Consider the following 24,725-nt stretch of genomic DNA (forward strand, 5'->3'; position numbering starts at 1 on the left):
TATCAATTTCCAGTAAAGCACAATGTAAAATTTTTGGGTTTATTTATAAATAAGAAACTTTCATGGAACTTGCATATTAAAAATCTGTTGTTAAAGTGCGAAAAACTATATAACATTTTTAAAAGTTTTTGTGGAACAAAATGGGGAGCTGATCCGTCAGTGGGATTGCTGTTCTATACGTCATCCATTAGACCGGTCTTGATTTTGGTTCTGTTTTTTATGGACACGCCTCTCGATCTTTCCTTTAAAAAATTGATACGTTTCGTAACGCTTGCCTAAGACGAATTCTGGGCTGTCTACCTAGTACTCCAATTATATCATTAGCGGCTGAGACACGTGAAACTTTTTTGGAAATAAGACGGCTAAAGTTGGGTTTAAATTTTCTTATCACACTCTATAGTCAGGACAGCCAAAATTTTAAAAAGATTATCACTCTCACTGAAAAAGTAAATATTGAGGCGTACTGGGGAAAAAAGAACCCTTCATCATTAGTCTGCTTTCACTCATATCTTACCCTTCATATACTCGCTGCAGCAAAATTCCATAGACTCTGTATACAAGTTAGAATACAGTTTATTGATTACTGCAGCAGATATTGATTATTTAAAAGACTATTCTCAAGCCTCTCCCAATTTTGCTCAAAAAGAATTTGTGGCAGATATGATAGAATTATATCCAGATTATCAACTTATCTTTACAGATGGGTCTCTGTTGGATGGAAATTTGGGATGTGCTTTTTATGTTTTCAATAAAGAATACAAGGAACAATACGTCCTTCCCAATCAAATCACCGTGTTCTCAGCTGAACTTACCGCAATAGACAGAGCTTTGGATTATATCAAAAAGCAGAATGAAACTAAATTTTGCATACTTTCAGATTGCAGAAGCGCCTTAGATGGTATTAACAACTTATCCCCAAACTATATAGGCAGTAATTACATTTTTACAGAAGTGAGAAAAAACTTTTTGACCTTAAAGTCGCAGGGAAAATTGTGAAATTAAGATGGATTAAGGGTCATGCAGGGATCAAAGAGAACGAGTTTGTAGATGCTTTGGCTAAAGAGGCCACAACATCTGGCATACGTTACGACATAAAAATTCCATAATCTGGCGCAAAAAGTTATGTGCATAAATTATGTTTAGAACTTCGGAAGAAAGAATACAATTCAGTCCATACCGGAAGCTATTACTGGTCATTCTACCCTACTCTTAAGTCGAAACCGTGGTTTTCAGAATTTATTAGGCCCAAGGATTATCATCAGTTTTTAGGTTATAGACGAATCATGGCCTTTGGGGATGTTATTTGTATAGGATCGGGTTACAGACATCTCCCAACTGCCCAACTTGTGACTGCCCATCAAACCCTGGTCACATACTAGAGTGCCCGGAATTTGAACGAGAAAGAGATATACTTTTTAATGATTTGCGTTCCATCCCAAGTGTTTCCTGGCCTATCAATCTAGAGACGTTCCTTGCCAGTAACAACATTAAAATTTTCGACTTGATCTACAGATTTCTTAAAGAAGGGAAACTTTCCCTTTAAATAACATGTTACACTCTACATGTCTTGAAAAAAAAATTGACTTACTCAGTTTGATTTTGTTTACGAATCACAACGCCTTGTCGGTCATTTTCTGTTGAGGAAAAATTGGAGATAATTTTTCGGATCGAAGAGGTCGATAGTGCGAGTGAAATGGGGACGTCTCCTTCTACAATATCGAGAATTTCAATTAATTAGGGTTTTTAGTTGATTTAAAAAAGTCAGTGTCACGAGCGGGATTCGAACCCACAATCTTCGGCTAATTCCAGGCTAATCTAACTTCCCATCTCAACCTCACCTCTCGAATTTTCCCTCTTTTCTGCCATTTTTCGAATGTCGTGTAATCTATTTGATTCTCGGCGACAAATGAAATGGCCACGGAGAGCTTTAGAGAAGGTATACTTCATTTTTAATTATTAAATTTACTAGTTTTAATGGTCCGCTTGACCAATTAATATCATTCAATTAATTAACGTTTTTAGGATAAAAAAGTCAGTGTCACGAGCAGGATTCGAACCCACGTTCTTTGGCTTGATACGCCGCTGCACCACCACTTCAGCCATCTTGACTTCGATCCGCTCGGACACTAACCTCCCATCTCAACCCCACCTCTCGAATTTTCCCTCTTTTCTGCCATTTTTCAAATGTCGTGTAATCTATTTGATTCTCGGCGACAAATGAAATGGCCACGGAGAGCTTTAGTGAAGGTATACTTCATTTAAACTTGTTAAATTCACTAGTTTCGTGGTCCGCTTGTGCAATTAATATCTTTCGATTAATTAAGGTTTTTAGTTGAGATATGGAATTGGGATCGAAGTCACGATGACTCAAGTGGTGGAGCAGCGGCGTATCTAGCCGAAGATCGTGAGTTCGAATCCGGCTCGTGACACTGACTTTTTTATCTCAACGAAAAACCTTAATTAATTGAAAGATACTAATTGATCAAGCGGACCACGAAACTAGTGAATTTAAAATCAAGAATGATGAAAGCGAAAGACAATAATCAAACAATTTAATAAGTGCCCTAAATTTAAAAAATATACGGGCTTCTGAAACAACGATTTTGACACCGTACATTTCAATTGGTTCAAACAGCAACGAGCGAACAACATATCCATGAAAGGGTGTTGTTGCGCATACTAATGAACAGTAGTAAAAAATACAATCATAATTAAAGAGATATAGTGTATACATATAAAAAGAAATACCCGAAAATATGAGGGGAGAAAAAATGAAAGGAAGAACACAGAACGCAAAAAAATGGAGGGCAGCAAGAAGAAGATAGAGGAGAGAATAATTATTTATGCACTATATTATTAATGGGGGTACATTTAATAAGAAACAGCTAAATAAACTGGAAACTTTGCTGTATATATTATACAGAAAGGAAAGAAGAACTGACTTAAAGTAAAACAAAATAAACACCTTCTGTAAAAATGTCTTTCTTCTTTTTGTCTTATTTATCGAATGTTGTCTTACCCTTGCTTTTTTCCAATTCAGGCACTATGGAATGGATCGACAGGGAACTTAGTTAGATTTATGAATCCAAGAAAAAATACGAAAATAAAAGTTTCAGTATTTTAAACTAATACGCTAATTTAATATTTAAAAAAGTCTTTATAAAACCACTATTTCGTGCATCTTAATTAAACTATAAATTTGTAGTATATATTAATTTTTTTTTGCATTGAAGGTTTAGATGAAAAATGGAAAAGAAAAAAACGAATAGGACTCAAACCCACGACATTCAATACCCCTTTAAGGAAAAAAATTTAAAAACATTTTTTTAAAGAAGATATTTTCATTTGTTTCAGCTGCAGCTACGATTACGTGGAAGTGCAGAGTGGAAATTCGTCGACGAGGCTTTGCGGCGATTGGTCAAATAAGTTGAAGTTGCTTCGCCAGGTGCTGCCTGGGCCCAGCATGACCATAAAATTCTTAAGTGATTATTCGCACAACTTCGGCGGATTCAAAGCTCGCATATCAATAGAACAAAGTAAGCATCTCAAGGAAAAAAGCCCGAAGTGATAACACATCAAGATATAGAATTCCGTAAAAATAAGCACGACCCCGGAAACATGGTTGACCTGAAAAAATAGTTCATTCCAGGAGAATTGGATTGACCCGTTGAACTTCGGTGTTCTTTCTAACTAGTTAGGTCAAACTTACCCTTCAGACAGGTAACGAGTTTTCAGGGTATCGTCACTCTAACTCGATAATTAAACTCGTAAGAAAATATTTATATCATTACCGATATCACTTTACTCCATTTCTTTGTAGAAAATTTACAACTCCATTAACGGAAATTGATAGTATTTTTCTGGTGATTTCAATTTACATAGTGATTTGACGTGAAATTTGATTAACTAATAGCTTAATATATTTTCGTAAATAAACTGATCGTTTATTATAACAGAGTAGAACATGCATGAAGAGAGAAAGAGCGTGTGTGAGTGAAAGAAGAAAGGGGAAAGAGAGAGAGAGAGAGAGAGAGAGAGAGAGTGAGAAAAAGAGATACAAAGAGATAGAGAAAAAAAGATTGAGAGATAGATAGATAAATAGATAGACAGACAAATAGAAAAATAGACAGATAGATAGATAAATAGATAGACAGACAAATAGAAAAATAGACCGATAGATAGATAAATAGATAGACAGACAAATAGATAAATAGACAGATAGATAGATAGATAAAGAGAGAGAGAGAGTAAATTTAGACTTTATCGACCGGAATAATCAGCAGAGTGTGAAGAATAGGATTGTACAAGAAAGACTGCTGAGAAAAACGGAGTCGGCAAGAAGGAGTAAATATTAAGAGGTTGAGAGAAAAAATGAAAAGAAAGACAGAAAAACATCCATATCAAGTACAATATTAATGCCATAAAGAAAGACATGGTGAGAAAGAGAGGGAGAGTGAGAGTGAGAGAAGGAGAGAGCAAGACATAAAATAAGTAAGGAAAATAGAAAAAGAAACATAGGAGAGGGAAAGATAGAAAAATCGTGTATGTGGAATAGAAAGAAAGAAGAACATAGATAGAGGGAGAGAGAGAGAGAGAGAGGGAGAGATAGAAAGAGAGAGAGAAAATAGCGATCGAAAGAAAGCAAGAGAAAGTGTAAGGTTAAAGAAAGGGAAGGGAGAAGATAGAGGAAGATAGACAAAACTAGACAGAGAAAGAGTATGGAAAAAATAAAGATAGAGAAAAAGTATGGGAAATGGAAAGAGAAAGAGAAAAAGAGGGAGAGAGAGAGAGACAGACAGACAGATAGAGAGAGGAAGATAGAGGGAAAGAGAGAGAATGAGAAAAAGAGGAAAGAGTGAGAAAAAGGAAGAAGGAATGCGAGAGAAAGAGAATGGAAAAAGAACGAGAAAGTATAAGACAGAGAAAGGACAAAATAGACAGAAAGATAGAGAAAAACGGAGTCGGCATGATGGAGTAAATATTAAGACGTTGAGAGAAAAAATGAAAAGAAAGATAGAAAAACTTCCATATCAGATACAATATTAATGCCATAAAGAAAGACATGGTAAGAAAGAGAGGGAGAGTGAGAGAAGGAGAGAGCAAGACATAAAATAATAAGGAAAATAGAAAAAGAAACATAGGAGAGGGAAAGATAGAAAAAACCTGTATGTGAAATAGAAAGAAAGAAAAGAAAAGATAGAATAGGGAGAGAGAGAGAGACAATAGCGATCGAAAGAAAGCAAGAGAAAGTGTAAGGTTAAAGAAAGGAAAGGAGAAGCGAGAAGATGATAGACAAAACTAGAGAGAGAAAGAGTATAGAAAAATAAAGATAGAGAAAAAGTATGGGAAATACAAAGAGAGAGAGAGAAAGAGAGAGAGAGAGAGAGAGACAGATAAAGAGAGGAAGATAGAAAGGAAGAGAGAGAGAGACAAAGAAAGAAAAGGGTGAGGGAGAAAGAATGCGAGAGAAAGAGTATGGAAAAAGAAAGAGAAAGGATAAGACAGAGAAAGGACAATATAGACAGAAAGATAGTGAAAAACGGAGCCCGCATGATGGAGTAAATATTAAGAGGTTGAGAAAAAAATGGTAAGTAAGATAGAAAAACATCCATTCCAGGTACAATATTAATGCCATAAAGAAAAACATGGTGAGAAAGAGAGTCAGAGAGAGGGAGAGAGAGAGTAAATAGAGATGGAGTCTAACTGAACGAAATGAGAGCTAGACCGTATGTGTATCGATATAGAAAATTTTAAAAATAAAGATTATTTAGAGATCGTGAGATGCGGTCTGGTGTGACGTAGATTTAGAAAAACATTTTCTTTATCGTGCCAACGCATCCGCCTGTATTGAGATCATCTTCAGGGCTCAAAGTATTTGTTTTCCATGCGAGTGCACTCTCAACACGACACACGCGAATGGCACAATTACGCTGAAAACAAACACTTTGAACCCTGAAGATGATCTCCGAATAATCAAAAATCATATTGATTTGTAAATAATTTGTAGATAACCTTTGTCAGTTAAAGTGGCGGGCTTTGTTGTACGCACTTTTCTTTTCATGCATTCCAAACTCCTGTTGACATAACTGAACATAACATTATGTTAACGTAACTGAAACCAAATTCCAAACCTTGCACTTTTAAATAAATCTTAAAATCATGTTGAACCGGCACACGGGCACTACTGGGTCTGTCTTCACTCGCGGGTTTTTTGTTTGAGTTATTCAAACGCGTTTCGGCATTACGCCATCTTCAGTGAAAAACTGTCTGTCATTCAGTCTGAGTGGGGTTTATATATTGTTGCGTCCGTCGCTTGTCGCTGGGGGCGTTGCGTTAGGGGGTGTGGTCTCCGTGCTCGTTGGTCGGTCTTGGTGGCGGTTATTTTCATTGTCAGTTATTATTTGTGCGATGTCAGTTTTTTGTTTTTTCCTGGTGTTGATTGCGATGTTTTGTTCTTCTGAACGTTTTCGTTTTTTGTATTGGAGTGTTTTTAGTGGTGTGAAGGTGGTGTGTGATTGTTGCGTTTATAAGTTTTCCGTCTTTAAGTGTTATTTGTTTGTATATCTCGAGGTTCTCCAGTATGTTTAGTTTTCGTCCTTTTTGTGCGTTGTGCGTAAATACAATTGAATAACTCAAACAAAAAACCCGCGAGTGAAGACAGACCCAGTAGTGCCCGTGTGCCGGTTCAACATGAGTTCGCCAACTCGCAGACCAAACCCCATCATCTACTATAAATCTTAAAATGTTTAAATTCTTTCATATTTCGTTCGTTATGATGAATTGATAACATGTCAGTAGTGAAACGAAAGCGAATAATATTAACTCGAACAAACACAATTTCTAGCCTACCTTAGGTTTTCAAAAAGTAAATTTTGTAGGTTTCCTTTTATTCTGTATTATATATAAGTCATGAATTAATGAAAAAGGTGAATATAAATATTTTTAAAGAAAATTTGTTGGATTGCATTTAAAATGAGACGTATTGTCCCACGCTATTATGTATGTCGTATATCCGTTGGACAATGCACAAACGCGCTCTCAACACGACACACAATTAGCCAGAAAACAAAAACTTTGAGCCCTGAAGATGATCTCAATAAAGTTCGAAACGTTGGCACGATAAAGAAAATGTTTTTCTAAAACCTACATCACACCAGGCCGCATCTGAGGTTCTCCGACTATAAATCTAGTAGTAACTTAGCCTTAATAGCTTTTATCTGTAAAATATAAGATTACCAAAATTACAATGAAATCGGACGAATTGAATCATAAGGCCAATAAGAAAGGTCCCAGGCAATATACAAACATACATATTTAACATACAAATACATGTAAGGTGTGAAAAAATGAATTTATACAATGATAGAAATTTTAGACTCAATAGTTGTGAACTACTATAGTTGAGTTACCTACGTCACACCAGACCGCATCTATCTCCAAAAAATCATTTATTAACGGTCACTAAAAACTACACATTAAAAAATAAAGTTTGAAATACATAGAAAAAAATTAATTTAGTTTGACCATCTAACAAGTTTAAACCTTCGGTAAAAAATGAAATCATGCCCGTAATTTTCGTATTGTTGATAGTATTGTTATTTTCAACCCTTCCATCGACAAGGAATATTTTGTTACTATATGTTGGTAATTCATTGTCTTGTGTTTAGCATTTTATTTTTAAATTTCAGCATGGCCCGAGTGTGGCGACGACAGGTTGCAGCTCTACAACAACTCCTGCTACTTATTTGTCAGCTTTCCAGACGTGTCGTGGCACACAGCCAGAGAGATTTGCAGGGAGATGAAAGTAAGTAAAAGTAGACGTAGAATGAACATTATTCTTCGTTAGTCCTCCAGCCTGGGCCATTCTTATAAGACAGGCGTTTTTAACAACTTTACATAAATAGCGGTTTTCAAGCCGCTGTTTAACAATATTATCTCACAGCCCTTTTACCGTCTAAGTTTAAGAACGGAGCTTGATGGAACTTTCAGAAAGAATGGCTTCACGGTATGAAACGTTTTCATGACAATACCTCCTGTACAGAGAATTACTCAACGTACAAAAAATTACAGTCATTAGAAATTTATGATTTTATCAAAAGGGTTTCATCATATAGGTCAAGACAAAAGTGAAAAAGTTTGAGTAGACAAAAGTTTACGTGAATAATTTTAGCTTTATAATAAAGCTAGTTTTATAAGAGTGAGATAAACGCTTCTTTAAACAAATACTATTTAAGGGATTAATTTACTTATTTGGAATAATTATACATAGAATTTTTATTAATAGTTGTTATTTTTACAACATATGTAGTTTAGCAGTGTCCAAAGCTGTAAAATCGAATGGACGCTATTTCCCCTCGTTTTCATTTGTTTCTCACAAATAGTTTTAAGGTCCATTTAACGTCGACAAACAAGCCCATCTCGTCTTCTTGTACTATAGCAGACAATGCAAGCTCATTCGAAGGTTAAGGCCGAAATTCTAGCTGCTGGAAATAAAGCAATAAAGTCACCCGTTGGCGACTGTTTACAACCTTAACCCACTTTCATTCGGTCATCTCCCTCTAATCTAAACATTATTGCAAATTCGGATTTGTTATCGCAAAAACCAGGTTTGATTATACCAAATTTATAACTTTTATGTAAAATTCTGTCATTCGTTATTCTTTTTTTATGGTATAAGGGATGTTTCTCCACGTGGCGATGTATTTTCTTTTTTTATTCCTGGTTGTTAAATATTATTGTAGTTATATTATGGCTAAAGAATGTCAAATCATATTTATGTATTTTTTGATTATTAATTAAATTTTTTGCTGTTTATTTTATAATTTTATATGTATGTACACATTGTTGGGACGTCCTCTGCATTGGAACCTACAATATAAATAATAAAATCATATACGATTACGTAATATAGGTTTGTTTTAACAATATTTTAATTTAATTATTTATGATTTTAAGTTGAGATAAAAAAGTCAGTGTCACGAGCGGGATTCGAACACGAATTTTTATCTCAACGTAAAACCTTAAATAATTGAATGATATTAATTGGTCAAGCGGTCCACGAAAAATACAGAATTTAATGAATTAAAAAGAATTATACTGCACTAAAGCTCTCTGTGGCCATTTCATTTGTCGCCGGGAATCAAATAAATTATAGGACATTTGAAAAATGGAAAAAAGGAGGGAAAATTAAAAAATGTGGGGTTGAGATGGGAAGTTAGTGCCTGAGGGGATCGAAGTCACGATAGCTCAACTGGTAGAGTAGCGGTGTATCAAGCCGAAGGTCGTGGGTTCGAATCCCGCTCGGGACACTGACTTTTTTATCTCAACTTCAAACCTTAAATAATTGATAATTATTCCGAAATCGTGAGATGCGGTCTGGTGTGATGTAGGTTTCAGAAAAACATTTTCTTTATCGTGCCAACGTTTCGATCTTTATTGAGATCATCTTCAGGGCTCAAAGTGTTTGTCTTCTGTTTAATTGTGCCATTCTTTCGTGTCGTGTTGAGAGTCAGCTGGCACTCTCAACCGACACGAAAGAATGGCATAGTTACAAAGAAGACAAACACTTTGAGCCCTGAAGATGATCTCAATAAAGATCGAAACGTTGGCACGACAAAGAAAATGTTTTTCTGAAACCTACATCACACCAGACCGCATCTCACGATTTCTGAATAATTATCGATTAACGGTCACTAATAATCACCACATTTAAATAATGGAATGGTATTAATTTGTCAAGCGGAACACGAAAAATAGTGAATTTTCATTTAAGTTGGAAAAATTAGAAACTGATTCATAATTTTATTTTATATTGGTTGTTTTTTGCGGAAGAATGTATCGATTTTCTATTTACAACTATATAATATATACCGTCGCAAATCAACAAATTAAAAAAGAGTTTGTACCACCCAGGATCCCCATTCGAATTTCAACCAAGTACCGAAGTCCGATAAGGGTTGAAATGTGATTCCGGGGGCGGCCACATTCACTTGCGGGAGATAAAGTTCAACGCCTAAGCCCGATATGACAACGTACACCGGAAGATAGGACTTTATCGACGTACCGGTCTCAAATATGAATACAAGGCTCCTTTAACGTTTCTGCTCCGGCTAAAGTGCCTTTTGTGGTTGAATAGGATGGGAAAAAACCTTTTTATACAATATGCGTCCGAAGCCCTTTACTTCCTTCTTTGACGAGTACTAGCCTGTCTGTTGGACATAAATTCTGCTATTTTGACGCAGTAAAATATAATTTTTTGGCTCCAGATAAAAATATTTAGTTATAAAATAACATAAATACAAAGAAACTAGATCTATACATAATGTACGCTTTGTTTAAAAAAAACCTTTAAGCAGGAGTGTTAATAGTGAGGATATTGCCGAACCCAGCTTAAAACCCTGTTTCACTGACGAATCTGACGCTATTAGACGTAGTCATTATAATACGAAATCGAATAAAGATTGAAACCATCAATAAACAGATGGTTCTGGAAAAAATTAATCGTTCCCTTTTTATTTAAAAACTGGGGTTGAGAAGTTGGTGTCCGAGTGGATCGAGGTCACGATAGCTCAAGTGGTAGAGCAGCGGCGTGTCTAGTCGAAGATCGTGGGTTCGAATCCCGCTCGTGCCATTGACTTTTTTATCTCAACTAAAACTTTAATTACTTGTAATATATTAAGTCAAGTGGACCAAGAAATTAGTGAATTTTATTTAAAAGTATCTTGCTTCCTCTTCATGCAATGACATCACCTATTTGTCAGTAACCAGTAGTTATTTTAATACTATAAGCCGTGACGTTTCTGAAAAATTTGCTTTTGCTACAACTCCTTAGATGTTTTGTATTTTAAAACTTAATAAGGAGTGTCTTGTCTGGCCCATCTTTTTATTTTATTTTACTTTTTTTACTAGGAATCGCAACATCAGAGGTCATTAAAACCCTGACGATTCATTTTGGAAAAAAACTAGAACAAGCAATATAACGTGCATGATTTTATAATAGACTATAATTATTATCGCTTTTGTTACACTTTTGAATTGGAACAAATATAGAAATGTTTTCCACTTTGTCCATTCATAAGTCTGTAATAATTGTTGAGTTTATTAAGTTATTAGCTTTAGGACTTTTAAAATATAAATACTATGTTTTTATTAGAATTTTTTTACAATAAAGACAAAAATCTTGGACTTTATTCGCCCGCGTTGCAAATAATCATACAAAATACAGATATGAAAAATTTGGCATCTTGCTTCGCCCTACTTATAACCTTAGACTCTCTGTGAGCCCATTCAAAATAAAGAGACAGCTGATAGAATTACAATAAATACTAAATACGGTCAATTAATTTAGGTTTTTAGTTGAGATAAAAAAGTGTCATGAGCGGGATTCGAACCCATGACCTTCGGCTTGATACGCCGCTACTCTACCACTTGAGCTATCCTTACTACTATACTGCTATACTTCGATCCACTCGGGCAATAACTTCCCATGACTTTTTATCTCAACTAAAAACCATAATTAATTGAATGATATTAATTGGTCAAGCGGACCACGAAAACTAGTGAATTTAATGAGTTAAAATGAAGTATACGTCACTAAAGCTCTCCGTGTCCATTTCATTTGTCGCCGAGAATCAAATAGATTACACGACATTTGAAAAATGGCAAAAAGGATGGAATATTCAAAAAGGTGGGGTTGAGATGGGAAGTTAGTGTCCGAGTGGGTCGAGGTCACGATAGCTCAAGTGGTAGAACAGAGGCGTATCTAGCCGAAGATCGTGGGTTCGAATCCAGCTTGTGACACTGACTTTTTTATCTCAACTAAAAACCTTAATTAATTGAAATTCTCGATACTGTAGAACGAGATCCCAATTTCACTCGCACTACCTCCCTCTTCTATCCGAAAAATTATCTCGAATTTTTCCTCAACAGAAAATGACCGACAAAACGTTTTCATTCAAAATCAAACTAAGTCAAGTGTTTTTCAAGACTTGTAGAGTTCAAAACAGGGAGAAGAATCAATCCTAGAATCATTTGGCATTAGTGTTTACTTTTACATGCTTGGTAGAGTGTCATTGGACTTTGTGTTTTCGTCCAACCTATGATTGATGCGTAAAAGTTAAATAAAATTGTTTTTCTTTAAGTTTTTTGGCTAATTTGTACGTTTATATTTGCAGTGTTTCAATTAAAAAAGAGTATAACGCATAAATACATTTGCTAGAACGGCATTCTGCTCAAATTCAGTGGCATATCCTTAATAAATTTTTATATCAACGTATTTTGTTTTTATGGGGGTCATAGTTTGCGTCCGAGTAAGATATACACATTGGCACCCTGAATAAGCCAATAGCGAACCAAAAACTGTCAAAAAATCGACCAGATTGATCATCGGAATAAAGATGAAGTATGGAGGAACAAGTAAGTTTGCAACTTAATCAAGAAGGACGCTACTGGCCAATTGTACATAAATTTAACTTCCTCTCCCAATGGTTTATACAGTTACGAAATAGAAATAAATCCCTCACCTTTCATGCATACAAGACGGGGTTTACTTCAAGACTCATTATCAATTTAGAGCCCTTACTTTCAAAATTTATGATAGAAGTCTTTGAAAATACGATTGAATATTTGTGCGTGTCCTTCTACGCTGATGCTTGTATACACGAAAGCTAGTAAAAATATAAACAAATATCACATAACGGATTTATAATAAATCTTGACGAAAATGTTTTTTTGCACTGAAAATGCACAATGAGTCAAAATTAATTTACTAATTGATTCATCAAGACATAAGGACTTATTGATTATCGTGCACGACGTTTATAACTTATATTGCAGTCAAATGTTATATGATCGCAGCTGTCTATTGATTGTGAATAAAGTTCAATTATCAGACGTGTTATAACGTCTAGAAAAAAGCATCCCTGGGCAGTAAATCTTCCGGCTTTTTTTCGTCTATTAACCCTTCCGTGGATGGTTGAAAATGAGAATCCTATTTTCCTCCTGGCGAAGATGGGAAAAAGCCCTTTGTTTATATCTTCCGATAGCACTTAGTCAGACTTTATCCAGCCTTCGTGACATCGTTAACTTAACGTGAATTACCAACAGTATAAAATCGAAGAAAAAATACAACAGCTATTCTAAACGCTTATAGATCATCGAAGCTGAGACAATAAACATCACATCAAAGTTTAACTCACTTCAACAAACGACTTTTTGTACATTTATTGTGATTTATAATTGAACAGGTCTAATTTTCATTTCACGTCTTGAAAGGGTGTTAAAAAAGATCTAAAAGACTTTTATTCTTTTCTGTATACAGGGAAACTCGTGAATAGATCTCAACATTTTAGGAGATTATTCTACCTGTCAAATGGGAATGAACGTTATTTCAAGGAGGGAAAATTCGAGAGGTGAGGTTGAGATGGGAATTATTAAAAGTCCGAGTGGATCGAGGTCACGATAGATCAAGTGGTACAGTAGCGGCGTATCAAGCCAAAGGTCGTGGGTTCGAATCCCGCTCGTGACGCTGACTTTTTTATCCCAACCAATACCTTTTATAAACGTTATTACAACGTTTTTCCTTAAAGCCACCATTTCTCATAGAATGTTAATCTAACTGTAAATTGATTAGAGCAAAAAGAAGAGCATTAAAAACTGGTTCACACATAAAATTTTATAGTTTGTGGGGATGTTTTATAAAAAGCAAGGCAACGAGTCTCTAAAAAACTTCATGTTACATAGAAATTATAAAATTTTATGATTTTCCAAAGTTGGTATATCGAGTTTAAGTAAGATTTTCTGTGTTCTGTACAAATGCAAGTGGCCAGTGCTACTGATCTTTAAATTCATGTACTTCATTTCACAAATGATATTTATTACCAGTAAAATTAAGGTTTAATTGTTAAAATTTCAGCTACAAATCATTTGGAAAAGTTATTCATTTACAAGACAATTAATTAAGGTGTTTAGTTGAGATGAAAAAAAGTTAATGGCACGAGAGGGATTCGAACCCACGACCTTCGGCTAGATACGCCGCTGCTCTACCACCTGAGCTATCGTGACCTCGATCCACTCGGGCATCAACTCCCCATCTCAACCCCACCTCCTTTTGCCATTTTTCAAATGTCGTGTAATCGGTTCGGATTCGTAGAGCAGCGGCGTATCTAGCCGAAGGTCGTGGGTTCGAATCCCTCTCGTGCCATTAACTTTTTTTCATCTCAACTAAAAACCTTAATTAATTGTCTTGTATTAATTGGTCAACCAGTCCACGAAAATAGTGAGTTATACATTTAGATATTGAGTTTTCTATTACAAAGAATGAAAGTAACACAATGTATCAAATAAAACCTTTTTTGTACAAAATGGCACACAAGAAAAAAAACATGCTAGGATTCTACATTGGGGGAACTGTTAAAAATGAAGCTACTTCCTACCTATCACCACTAAGGACGACGTCATAAAAAAGATTCATAAATTTTGTGCTCTTATTGAATAAAGAGAAACTCTTTAGTGAAGTAAAATCTGTCTGGAAACGAGTTAAATTGTAATATTCAAGAAGGTGGATATTAGAACACTAAATTTAATTTTTTGATGCTTATTTTTTCTTATGTTCAAGTTTGTACTAAAGAATCTTTTTTGTTTACTTTTGGTTACCTCAATTTTTCTTAAGAAAAAACAAAAAGTTTAAGAGAAGTAAAATCATCCTTCAAGAAACGATGACAGTCTTGTATTCATAAGAAAGTATATATTTTGAAAATTTAAATAATTTTTGGAAGTTGGTTATGCTTTCATATGTTCCAGTTTTTACTGAAGAGTTTTTTTTATATATATTATATTGCTTTTTTATTTTTAAGAAAAAACTTAAGAATAGTAAAGTCTATTAGAAGACGTATTCTTCAAAAAAGTCAGCATTTTGAACATTTGATTTTTAGAAGCTTGTTATTTTCTCTTATGACCACTTTTGTATCAAAGAATTTTTTGATATTTTATAGCACTTTTTTTTAAGAAAAAACAAAAAATGATTAGTTAAATCTGTCAGGATACAATGTCATGTTGGCTTTTTCTTATGGTCAATTTTGTACCTATGAATCTTTTTTTGTTTAACATTTATTACTGTCATTAATTTCTATTAGCAGCTTCAACTTCTTAATGATGAACTTTTTAAACTATTTGAGAGAGAATAATTAAATTTTTTAACAATATATTTAAATTTTCACTAGTGCTATTTACCTTTGAAATTAAGAACATGTGTTTTAACCTCATTAGTAAAAGCAACTTTTCTTTAAAAGTCATACATGCCACTGCTTACAGAGTAAAAAAAATCTTACTTAAACTTTAGACAAAAAGTTTGAAAACTCGGATAATTTGATTCCAACTAAATTTGTACTTTGATTGCTTAAGTTTGCACTAAAGAACAAATGAATCTTATACTTGTTTAATTTTCTTTTGATTTATGTAATTAATTTTAGAATAGTATTATTGTTTAATGAGAAAAAGTTGTGAAAAGTTTGAAGTAACACGAAAAATGTAATATTTGAATAAAACTGATAATCAGACTTTAAACAATAAAGACTTTTTGTACCCATTTGACGTGTAGAATAAACTTCTGAAATATCGATGTCCATTCATGTGACCCCTCTCCCAATTTAGGTCATTTTTCATAAGTATAACAATACAAAAAATAAGCACAATTAATCCTAGTTATCATTGAAAATACCTTTTGTTGTAACAAGATTATTTTTACAAAAATAAATGCCCTATGTTAAAAAAAGAACAATCGAATGGTATAAAGTGGAACAAAAGTAAAAGAGCCAAAATTTATTCCTAGGCATGTAGGAGACATACTATCGATCTTGCAAGCTGGTGTATTTTGACCTTTCAACATAATACATTGTCAGAGAAAAGGATTAAAATGTGCACAGATAACTTACCTCCTTGGAAAAAATAGATTACGGTTACCACAATAAAGTTTCAAGAATAATACAAGGCTCGATGAAAAATAGTCTAATAATTTACAAAATAATGTGCAATACTCAGGATTCTCTGGCTGAAAACCGCCAAACAGCTCAAAGTAAGCTTAAAGTTGAACTAGGGCTTCTTGAAGATCATCAGGATCTAATCATGGTCGGAGATCGCAGACAAAGAGATTAGGATACGTATCCGGGAACAAACTCTCCGAGAAAACGGGAATTATCGATCACTGCTGCTAAATCGAGCTCATCTTTAACATTCTTACTCGAAATAGCTAGCGTTTTACTATCTGCCTCTTTAGCTTACGCTGTATAAATTTGTACGCGCTTAGTCCACTGCCATAGGAGCAAACAGCAAATTAAAACAAACAACGGTTGAATAAATACGTAGGATTATGAGATTACCCAATGTTAATTATGTAAACACGAGATTCAAATATAAAATTTATTTAAGAATTTATGTGTCCTTGATTTATTGTTATCGTTAATCCACTTTTTTTAAAATTAAATCACAATGATTTCCAACATAAATGGTCCAATTACGGCTTACTGATATTAAATTAAAGTTAAATACGATAACAATCAGTCATCTATAATTTTATATTTCTCCATCAAACAGAAGCTTATCTGACATTTGAAAACGAAGAACCATATCGTAAAGAATGTGCGGAAGATTTGCCCTGGGGAATGTATGAAAAGGAACGAGAAGAAAACGATTGTTTGTTTATTCAAGGCAGATTCAAATAGGTGAGGTGGAGAAGAAAGAAATAAGGGCGCTTTCTACCCCTACCCCTGCATGTTTTTTTCTGTTAAAATAAAAATAAATCCCGTCTATAAGTTTTCAAAGCAGTTCGTACTTCATGGAATATTTAAGATCTACAAGGTCTTTTTTTATCGAGCATTTGAATATAACCTTGAACAACTAGAGGTCAGAACTATTTTACAATTTTCAAATTATTACAATTAAAACTCCACAGACTGTCCCGGGATTAGTAACAAGAACCTCTAACGTGGCAAAAAAATTGCGACGGTCTAACCGCTCGGCCACCGCGCTCCTCATTATATTTAATACATAACGTATAAGAAGAGGAAGAAGAAGAAAAAAAAAATAACTTCATTCTTAACTATATTGTAAAGAAATGAATCTCATAAAAAATATCTTATCTCTAGGTTACCTATTCAAAATGTCAAATATCAACATGATCAATACTTTTTAAAATGGGAAATCATATACATTGCTGCTCAATATTTGTTGCTTTAAATAGTAAGTAGATGGAGTTTGACTATGTCAGCATTCATGTTTGGGTGAAATTTATTCTTATCAGCCATAATAACCATAATCTTTCTAAAAACGAAACAATATTTTGATTACTCGTGGAACAAGGCTTTGCTTTGTTGTTGTTTGTCTAAATCTTTATCGATTTTGTATTTTTATTCAAATGAAGCACCTGGTTAATATCAGCATATCAATGAGAAACTAATAAACTTCTGTGATACTACTCTGGTCGAAACGGTCTGTGCGTTCTTTTTGTGAAGAACTAGAAAACCGATAAAAAAATATTTTAGTTGATGCCAGATATCAACATGATCAATACTTTTTAAAATGGGAAACCATATACATTGCTGCTGAATATTTGTTGCTTTAAATATTAAGTAGATGGAGTTTGACCATGTCAATATTCACGTTTGGGTGAAATTTATTCTTATCAGCCATAATAACCATAATCTTTCTAAAAACGGACCAATATTTTGATAGAAATGATAAATGAGGGAGTGAGTGTGGTGCTCAATCCTTTTTAAAAAAAGATAGTTCCTACTAACAGTAAGGTATTTTGCAACGATCCGGATTTCGAGACTTTTAGCTCATCATCAGGTTGAAGGACTTCTACAACCACGTCTCTCGACATGAATTGCCAAAGTGAACCCGCTGATACCTCCGCCAACGCGACGTTCCAATTAGCAGCTGATTTTTTTAATGGCGCTCAATTTGAACGTGCGAAACGCGGAAATTATAACACAAATAAATATTCTAATAGTAAATACTTAATATTATTAAATTACTATAAAACTAATAACAATTAAAATAATTAGTTTAATTATTTGGATGTTTGATATTATTTATGTACATATTTAAAATGAGAGGTAGATCAAAATCTGTTATATTATTAATGCATTTATCACAATGTTCAATTTTACATTTTTTAATTTCCAATTTCTCAAACCAATCTAATTCTCTCCCTTTGTTGAAACTATGTAACACTAAATTCACTATATTCGTGGTCCGCTTGACCAATTAATACATTACAATTAATTAAGGTTTTTAGTTGAGATGAAAAAAAGTCAATGACACGAGCGGGATTCGAACCCACGATCTTCGGCTAGATACGCCGCTGCTCTACCACTTGAGCTATCGTGACCTCAATCCACTCGGACATCAACTTCCCATCTCAACCCCACCTTATGAGTTTTCCCTCCTTTTTGCCATTTTTCAAATATCGTGTAATCTATTTGATTCTCGGCAAGAAATGAAATGGCCACGGAGTGCTTTAGTAAAGGTATACATCATTTAAACTTATTAAATTCACTAGTTTCGTGGTCCGCTTGAGCAATTAATATCTTTCAATTAATTAAGGTTTTAAGTTAAGATAAAAAAATTCAGTGTCACAAGCGGGATTCGAACCCACGACTTTCGGCTTGATACGCCGCTACTCTACCACCTGAGCTATCGTGACTTCGATTCGTGGTCCGCTTGAAAAATGCCAAAAAGGAGGGAAAACTCATAAGGTGGGGTTGAGATGGGAAGTTGATGTCCGCGTGGATCGAGGTCACGATAGCTCAAGTGGTAGAGTAGCGGCGTATCTTGCCGAAGATCGTGGGTTCGAATCCCGCTCGTACCATTGACTTTTTTTCTTCTCAACTAAAAACCTTAATTAATTGCTATGTAACACTGTTGTATTTAAATTTGAATTTAAATTATGTTTTGTTTCTTTTAGATAGTCCTTAAATTCCGAAAATTTGCTCGATTTAGGCAAGTGTTCTTTTACTCTTGTTTTTATTTCTCTACCGCTTTGTCCTATATATTTAATATCACAATCTTTACAATTGAGTTGGTAAACCCCGCTTTTTGCCAAGTTGTCTACTTTGTCTTTAGGTTTTGAGAGGATGTTTTTAAGTGAACCCGTACTTCTAAAACCTATTCTAAAACTTTCTTGTTTAAAAATTTTACTAACTTTTTCCGATAATTCACCAATGTATGGCATGCAAACAACAGAAACCTAATGATTCATTTGTGGTGGGGTGGCTGAGTCCTAATGTTGATTCGTTTAATATCAATATTTTGATTACTCGTGGTATAAGGCTTTGCTTTGTTGTTGTTTGTCTAAATCTTTTTTGATTTTGTATTTTTATTCAAATGAAGCACCTGGTTAATATCAGCATATCAATGAGAAACTAATAAACTTCTGTGATACTACTCTGGTCGAAACGGTCTGTGCGTTCTTTTTGTGAAGAACTAGAAAACCGATAAAAAAATATTTTAGTTGATGCCAGATAACAACATAATCTTTTTAAAATGGGAAATTACATACATTGTTGCTGAATATTTGTTGCTTTAAATATTAAGTAGATGGAGTTTGACCATGTCAATATTCACGTTTGGGTGAAATTTATTCTTATCAGCTATAATAACCATAATCTCTCTAAAAACGGAACAATATTTTGATTACTCGTACAATAATGCTTGTTTGCCTAAATCTTTATTGATTTTATATTTTTATTCAAATGAAGCAACCTGGTTAATATCAGCATATCAATGTCAAACTTTTGAGAATAAGCTATTTGGTCGCAACGGGTTTTGTGGAGGACTAGAAACCCGATAAAAAAGTGTTTTGGTTGATAAAGTTCCTACCTTTTGGAATATGTATCAAGTTCATTGTATATATGTCGATCCGTAGGAAAAGCCAATCAATGACTACGTCAAAATTGTATAAAATGTATTTTTGAACAAGCGATAGAATTGGCTAAAATAATGATTTAGCAAAACACAAGTCAATTTTTTAATACCAGCTTTTGTGGGAAAAAATTCTCTCAATTTTTCCCATTTCTGTTTTTCAAAAATCCGGAAACTTTACAAATGGTTACAACTTTATAAACTAAGTGTACTGGTGCAAATCTTGCCTCAGTTTTTTTTTAAAAACTAGATTTATTTGTTATTTATTGTACAACAACAAATATTGTATTAAGTAAATATAGTGCATATGTGTTGAATTTGTCGTTTGAGACTCATGTAGGAGAATTTGCCCAGTGTCAACACTCCTTCCCTCTGAATACTTTTGATCGTGAGTCAAGTAGGCTTTTTAATAATTTATAACGTCGGTTTGTTTGCTGTCTTTTCATTTATCCATGAAAAGTCCAAGATAATAAGGTCAGTTTTAGGCAATAGGATTCCACTTATACTCACAGCACAGATATTTTTACGTAAGATCAAATTTATCTATACGCTTATCGTCAGGTCATCTTCATTCTCTCTTTTGTAAACCATTCATTCAGGTGTTTTAAGTGTTAATTGAGGCGTCCGAATTACGTGTAAGAATTGCTGCATCATGAACGAATGCAAGTGTTGAAGTTTTAACATGTGTAGGAATATCTGCAGTGTATGTTGAAAATAGAAATGGACCAAGTATGCTTCCCTGAAGAACAGCCGTCTTATTGCGTATATGAGAATTCATTTCCCTGACTTGCCTCAGCAAATAAACGAGAGATTTAAAATGAAACTATTAAATAGTTTTAATGGAATACGTCCTTATTTTTCATACTTATTTTAAGTAAGATTTAATTAAAATATTCAGTATACTGGCTGCAAGTATAATATTCCAGCTTGTGATAGCTAGAACAAGATTGAATTTGAAAAAAATCCGGAGCAGTTATCACTTTTTTAATGAAAAAACGGGACACCGGATATTTAAAATATGCTTCGGGCTAATCAACCCGAGAACTTTATTTTTTTGACCAAAATCATTCGTTTTTATTGACTTTAAGGGGTGCTTAAAATGAATCCTAATCGGCCTTTCCAAAAACTTTTTATCTGTATAACTATACACAAAATATTTTTCATACTATTTATTAGATAAATAAGATTCGTACACGTTGTCAAATAAGCGACTTTACAATAAATAAAAAAAAAAGTTATAGCCCTTTAGAAAGCCTTTTGTAATCCAACATAAAGAAATAGTTTATTGGATGTGCTACTGAACGAAAGGAGTTTTTTTTAAGGCTTTTAAGAGTTTTCTATTTATCTACGGTTTTTGGTAAAAATAACAAAACTTATAACCAATATTCTTTTTTCTCCTACTCATTAAAATTATAAATTCTTTAATTATTAATTACAGAGAGTGATCATATCTGGAGTATCCTCTTAATTAACATACACACAAAAGAGAACCTTGGCTATTAAAATTCGAGTTAAATTTACATTGACGCGATTTGCCGAAGGCCAAATTCGAAAATAAGCAAACTAGATACGATCGATAAACTAGCTTAACTTAAAAAGTTTAGAAGCGGTTTCTTCATCTGGAATTATTTTCTTCCAATGACGGTTTTGTATTATCTGATATTTTACATATAATTTCACGTCGTTAACAATTTTTTTTGTGAAATATTAATTAACAAAAAATAGGCTATGTGAAATCAAACCTGTAGTTGTTACATAAGTGAAAAAATTAATTATAAATTTTAATTGAGTAAAATTAATAAAATACAGAAAAATATTTAAAATATGTTTTTTATTCTTCGCCAATATGTATGGCTGTAGTCTCAGAAAAATAAATTTCGATAAAATGAAGGCAATAATATAAAAAAAAGGAGAGGACTGGCGATGACCACTGTAGTTTTCCGGCCCTAAAACTATCCGCTATATCCACTCAAAGTTTAAAAAAGCCCGTCATTTAACAGGTTCCTGGATAGGTTGTCATAAATGTTTTATGATGTTCGGGCGAGTTATAAAACAGTCATCACAAGATTTCGTGCGAATTGTCTAGGTCTCTTCTACTGGAAAGGCATCGAAGTAGAAAGTCGTTCACAAATCGCTTGGACGCTTGAGCTTGTGGGGGTGTCTTCACAGATGAATTTGTAGCAATCAAATGACCGGGACCGTATGTGGAGTATGCACTGAAGCATTGCCAAACGCAAGTCACAGTCTTTTCGATGATAGTTATGCTATGGTCGAATTTTCATCCTAGCTCGTGCCGAATTGATTATCATTCACCGTTTGACCGCATTAAGATACACTGAGGAAATTCTTCTGGAAGATGTGGACCCATTTGCTCCATTTGTTGGGGACACGTCCTGCTAACGTAGCTTGAGTGGTCAGCCATTTGTTGGAGGATGTAGAGATTACCACAACGAATTGGTCGGTACGTTCTCCTGACATCGTTTAGCAACTTGGCATCGAGTAGAAAGGCATTCACAAATGGCTTGGACGCTTGAGCTTGTGTGGGTGTCTTCACAGATGAGTTTGTAGCAATCAGTTGACCGGGGCCGTATGTGGAGTATGCACAGAAGCATTGCCAAACGTGAGCCACAGTCTTTTCGATGATAGTCAGTTATGCTATGATCGAATTAACATCCTTCACCGTTTGACCGCACTAAGGTACACTGAGGAAATTCTTCTGGAAGATGTGGACCCATTCTCTCCATTTGTTTGGGACACGTCCTGCTAACGTAGCTTGAGTGGTCAGCCATTTGTTGGAGGATGTAGAGATTACCACAACGAATTGGTCGGCACGTTCTCCTGACATAGTTTAGCAACTTGGCATCGAGTAGAAAGGCATTCACAAATGGCTTGGATGCTTGAACTGTGGTGGGTGTCTTCTTCACAGATGAGTTTTAGTAATCAGATGACCGGACCGTATGTGGAGTATGCACTGAAGCATTGCCAAACGTGAGCCATAGTTTTTTCGATGAATGTCAGTTTTGCTATGATCGAATTAACATCCTTGCTCGTGCCGAATTGATTTCATTCACCGTTTGACCGCACTAAAGTACATTGAGGAAATTCTTCTGGAAGATGTGGACCCAATCTCTCCATTTGTTTGGGACACGTCCTGCTAACGTAGCTTGAGTGGTCAGCCATTTGTTGGAGGATGTAGAGATTACTACAATGAATTGGGCGGCACGTTCTCCTGACATCGTTTAGAAACTTATGGGACTTGATAAAGAGACGGGTATAACATCGTTCGCCGCCTGTAACAATCGTTAAACAGCTTCAAACCCTCTCTTTTTGAAGAAAGGGCTTCTGTTCATAAGACAAAATCCGATTGTTTTCCGATGTTTTGAAAAAAGAAGGTAACAAATTGTTTGTAAAATTTTAATCTATCACTAAATGATTTTCCGGTATTTTGTTGAATTTTCTTTCAAACCATCATAATTAAATCATTTTAATTAAAACTCATTAATTTCTGATCTCGTTTAATTTGTTTACATTAAAATGAGTATATTCTAATTAATATACTGATAAAAATAACGGTATGAACAACAATATACGAGTTATTTTTTTCTATATTTGTTATTAGTGTTATCAATTGTTTATATGTTTATATATCTTTTATAGATTGTACTTATTTTCGAAAGATCCTCGTTGTATATTCTTTAGGTGAATTCAAATAGCTATTAGTTCCAGCAGATTTGAAATCTTTGAAATCTAACATGTGCTGAAACTAAAAGCTGTTTTATATTTATTTATTAATTTTACTGTTTTGATCTTAACTTGAAATGTTATCAATTTTGTTGATTTGTAAAATTAATCATGAAGGGTCATGTCGTTTACACATAAGTTTTTTCGTAACAGATAGTGTGTTTTTTGAAAATATAGAATTTCTAATATTTATTTCATATAATTTACATAATATTATATGAAAAATAATTATTATAAAATCCATTATATTTAGTGGTCTGATTTACTAAATTACTTTCTTCAATTAATTGATCATTTTATGTACGGTTTTGGTTGAAATGAAAAAGGTAGTGCCACGAGCAGGATTCGAACCCAGGACCTTCAGCTCAATACGCCACTGCTCTAACCACTTGAGCTACCTTTGACCGCTTATGACACTAGCTTTTTTATTTCAACCAAAACCGTACATAAAAAGATTAATTAATTGAAAAAAAAAATTATTATAATTAAATTGACTCCTTTCGAACCTCTTTAACTTAATTATTTCATATGTTTTCAGATTGATTTTCTTTATGTTTTAGGCGGATCTTGCTAGCATACACAGCTCTGCCGAGGAACGTTTCATAGTCAGGAAAATCCGCGAGTCCCGCGAGTACACCACGAGCGCTGTATACTGGCTGGGAGCGAAATGGACACAGGAAACGGGCAATTGGGCCTGGGACGACGGGACGAGTCTTGACTACAACGGTATTATTTTAAAAAAAGTTTAAAGAAAACAATGTTCTTTCGTGATGAGCCAATTTCAGCACGTGATGCCTGGGAAGCTGATGTGACCTAAGCTCGAAGGAACGACACTTTATTGCTCAGTATTCCCCTTTTTCCACCAAGCGTGGCCTGCGACATCGCGTGCTTCTCGTATTTCCTCTTATCGGCGGCTTAAAGTTGCACGCAGTAACGAAAAATGCAAAGCGCACATTAAATTCTAAAAGTGCTATAAAGCCTATTTGCAAGCAGGTCAGCCACGACGTGAATAGTTTTTAAACATTAACAAGTTGTGTGTTTTTGAATCTAGTTTTTATATATACATC

General features: G+C 34.2%; 1 protein-coding gene across 4 annotated transcripts in view; it reads left to right on the plus strand.

Moving 5' to 3' along the window:
• The window catches only part of LOC106663479, a 219,479-nt gene that overhangs the window by 160,913 nt on the left and 33,841 nt on the right, over window positions 1-24,725 (plus strand). For all 4 annotated transcript variants that reach the window (XM_024229694.1, XM_024229695.1, XM_024229697.1 and 1 more), the window contains exons 10-12: window positions 3,355-3,536; window positions 7,689-7,804; window positions 24,219-24,384. In XM_024229694.1, coding sequence (XP_024085462.1) covers window positions 3,355-3,536; window positions 7,689-7,804; window positions 24,219-24,384 — 464 coding nt within the window. The remainder of the gene's footprint in view (window positions 1-3,354; window positions 3,537-7,688; window positions 7,805-24,218; window positions 24,385-24,725) is intronic.

Source organism: Cimex lectularius, unplaced genomic scaffold, assembly GCF_000648675.2.
Source record: "Cimex lectularius strain Harlan isolate CLEC.00 unplaced genomic scaffold, Clec_2.1 scaffold375, whole genome shotgun sequence".
Classification (NCBI taxonomy): Eukaryota; Metazoa; Arthropoda; class Insecta; order Hemiptera; family Cimicidae; genus Cimex; species Cimex lectularius.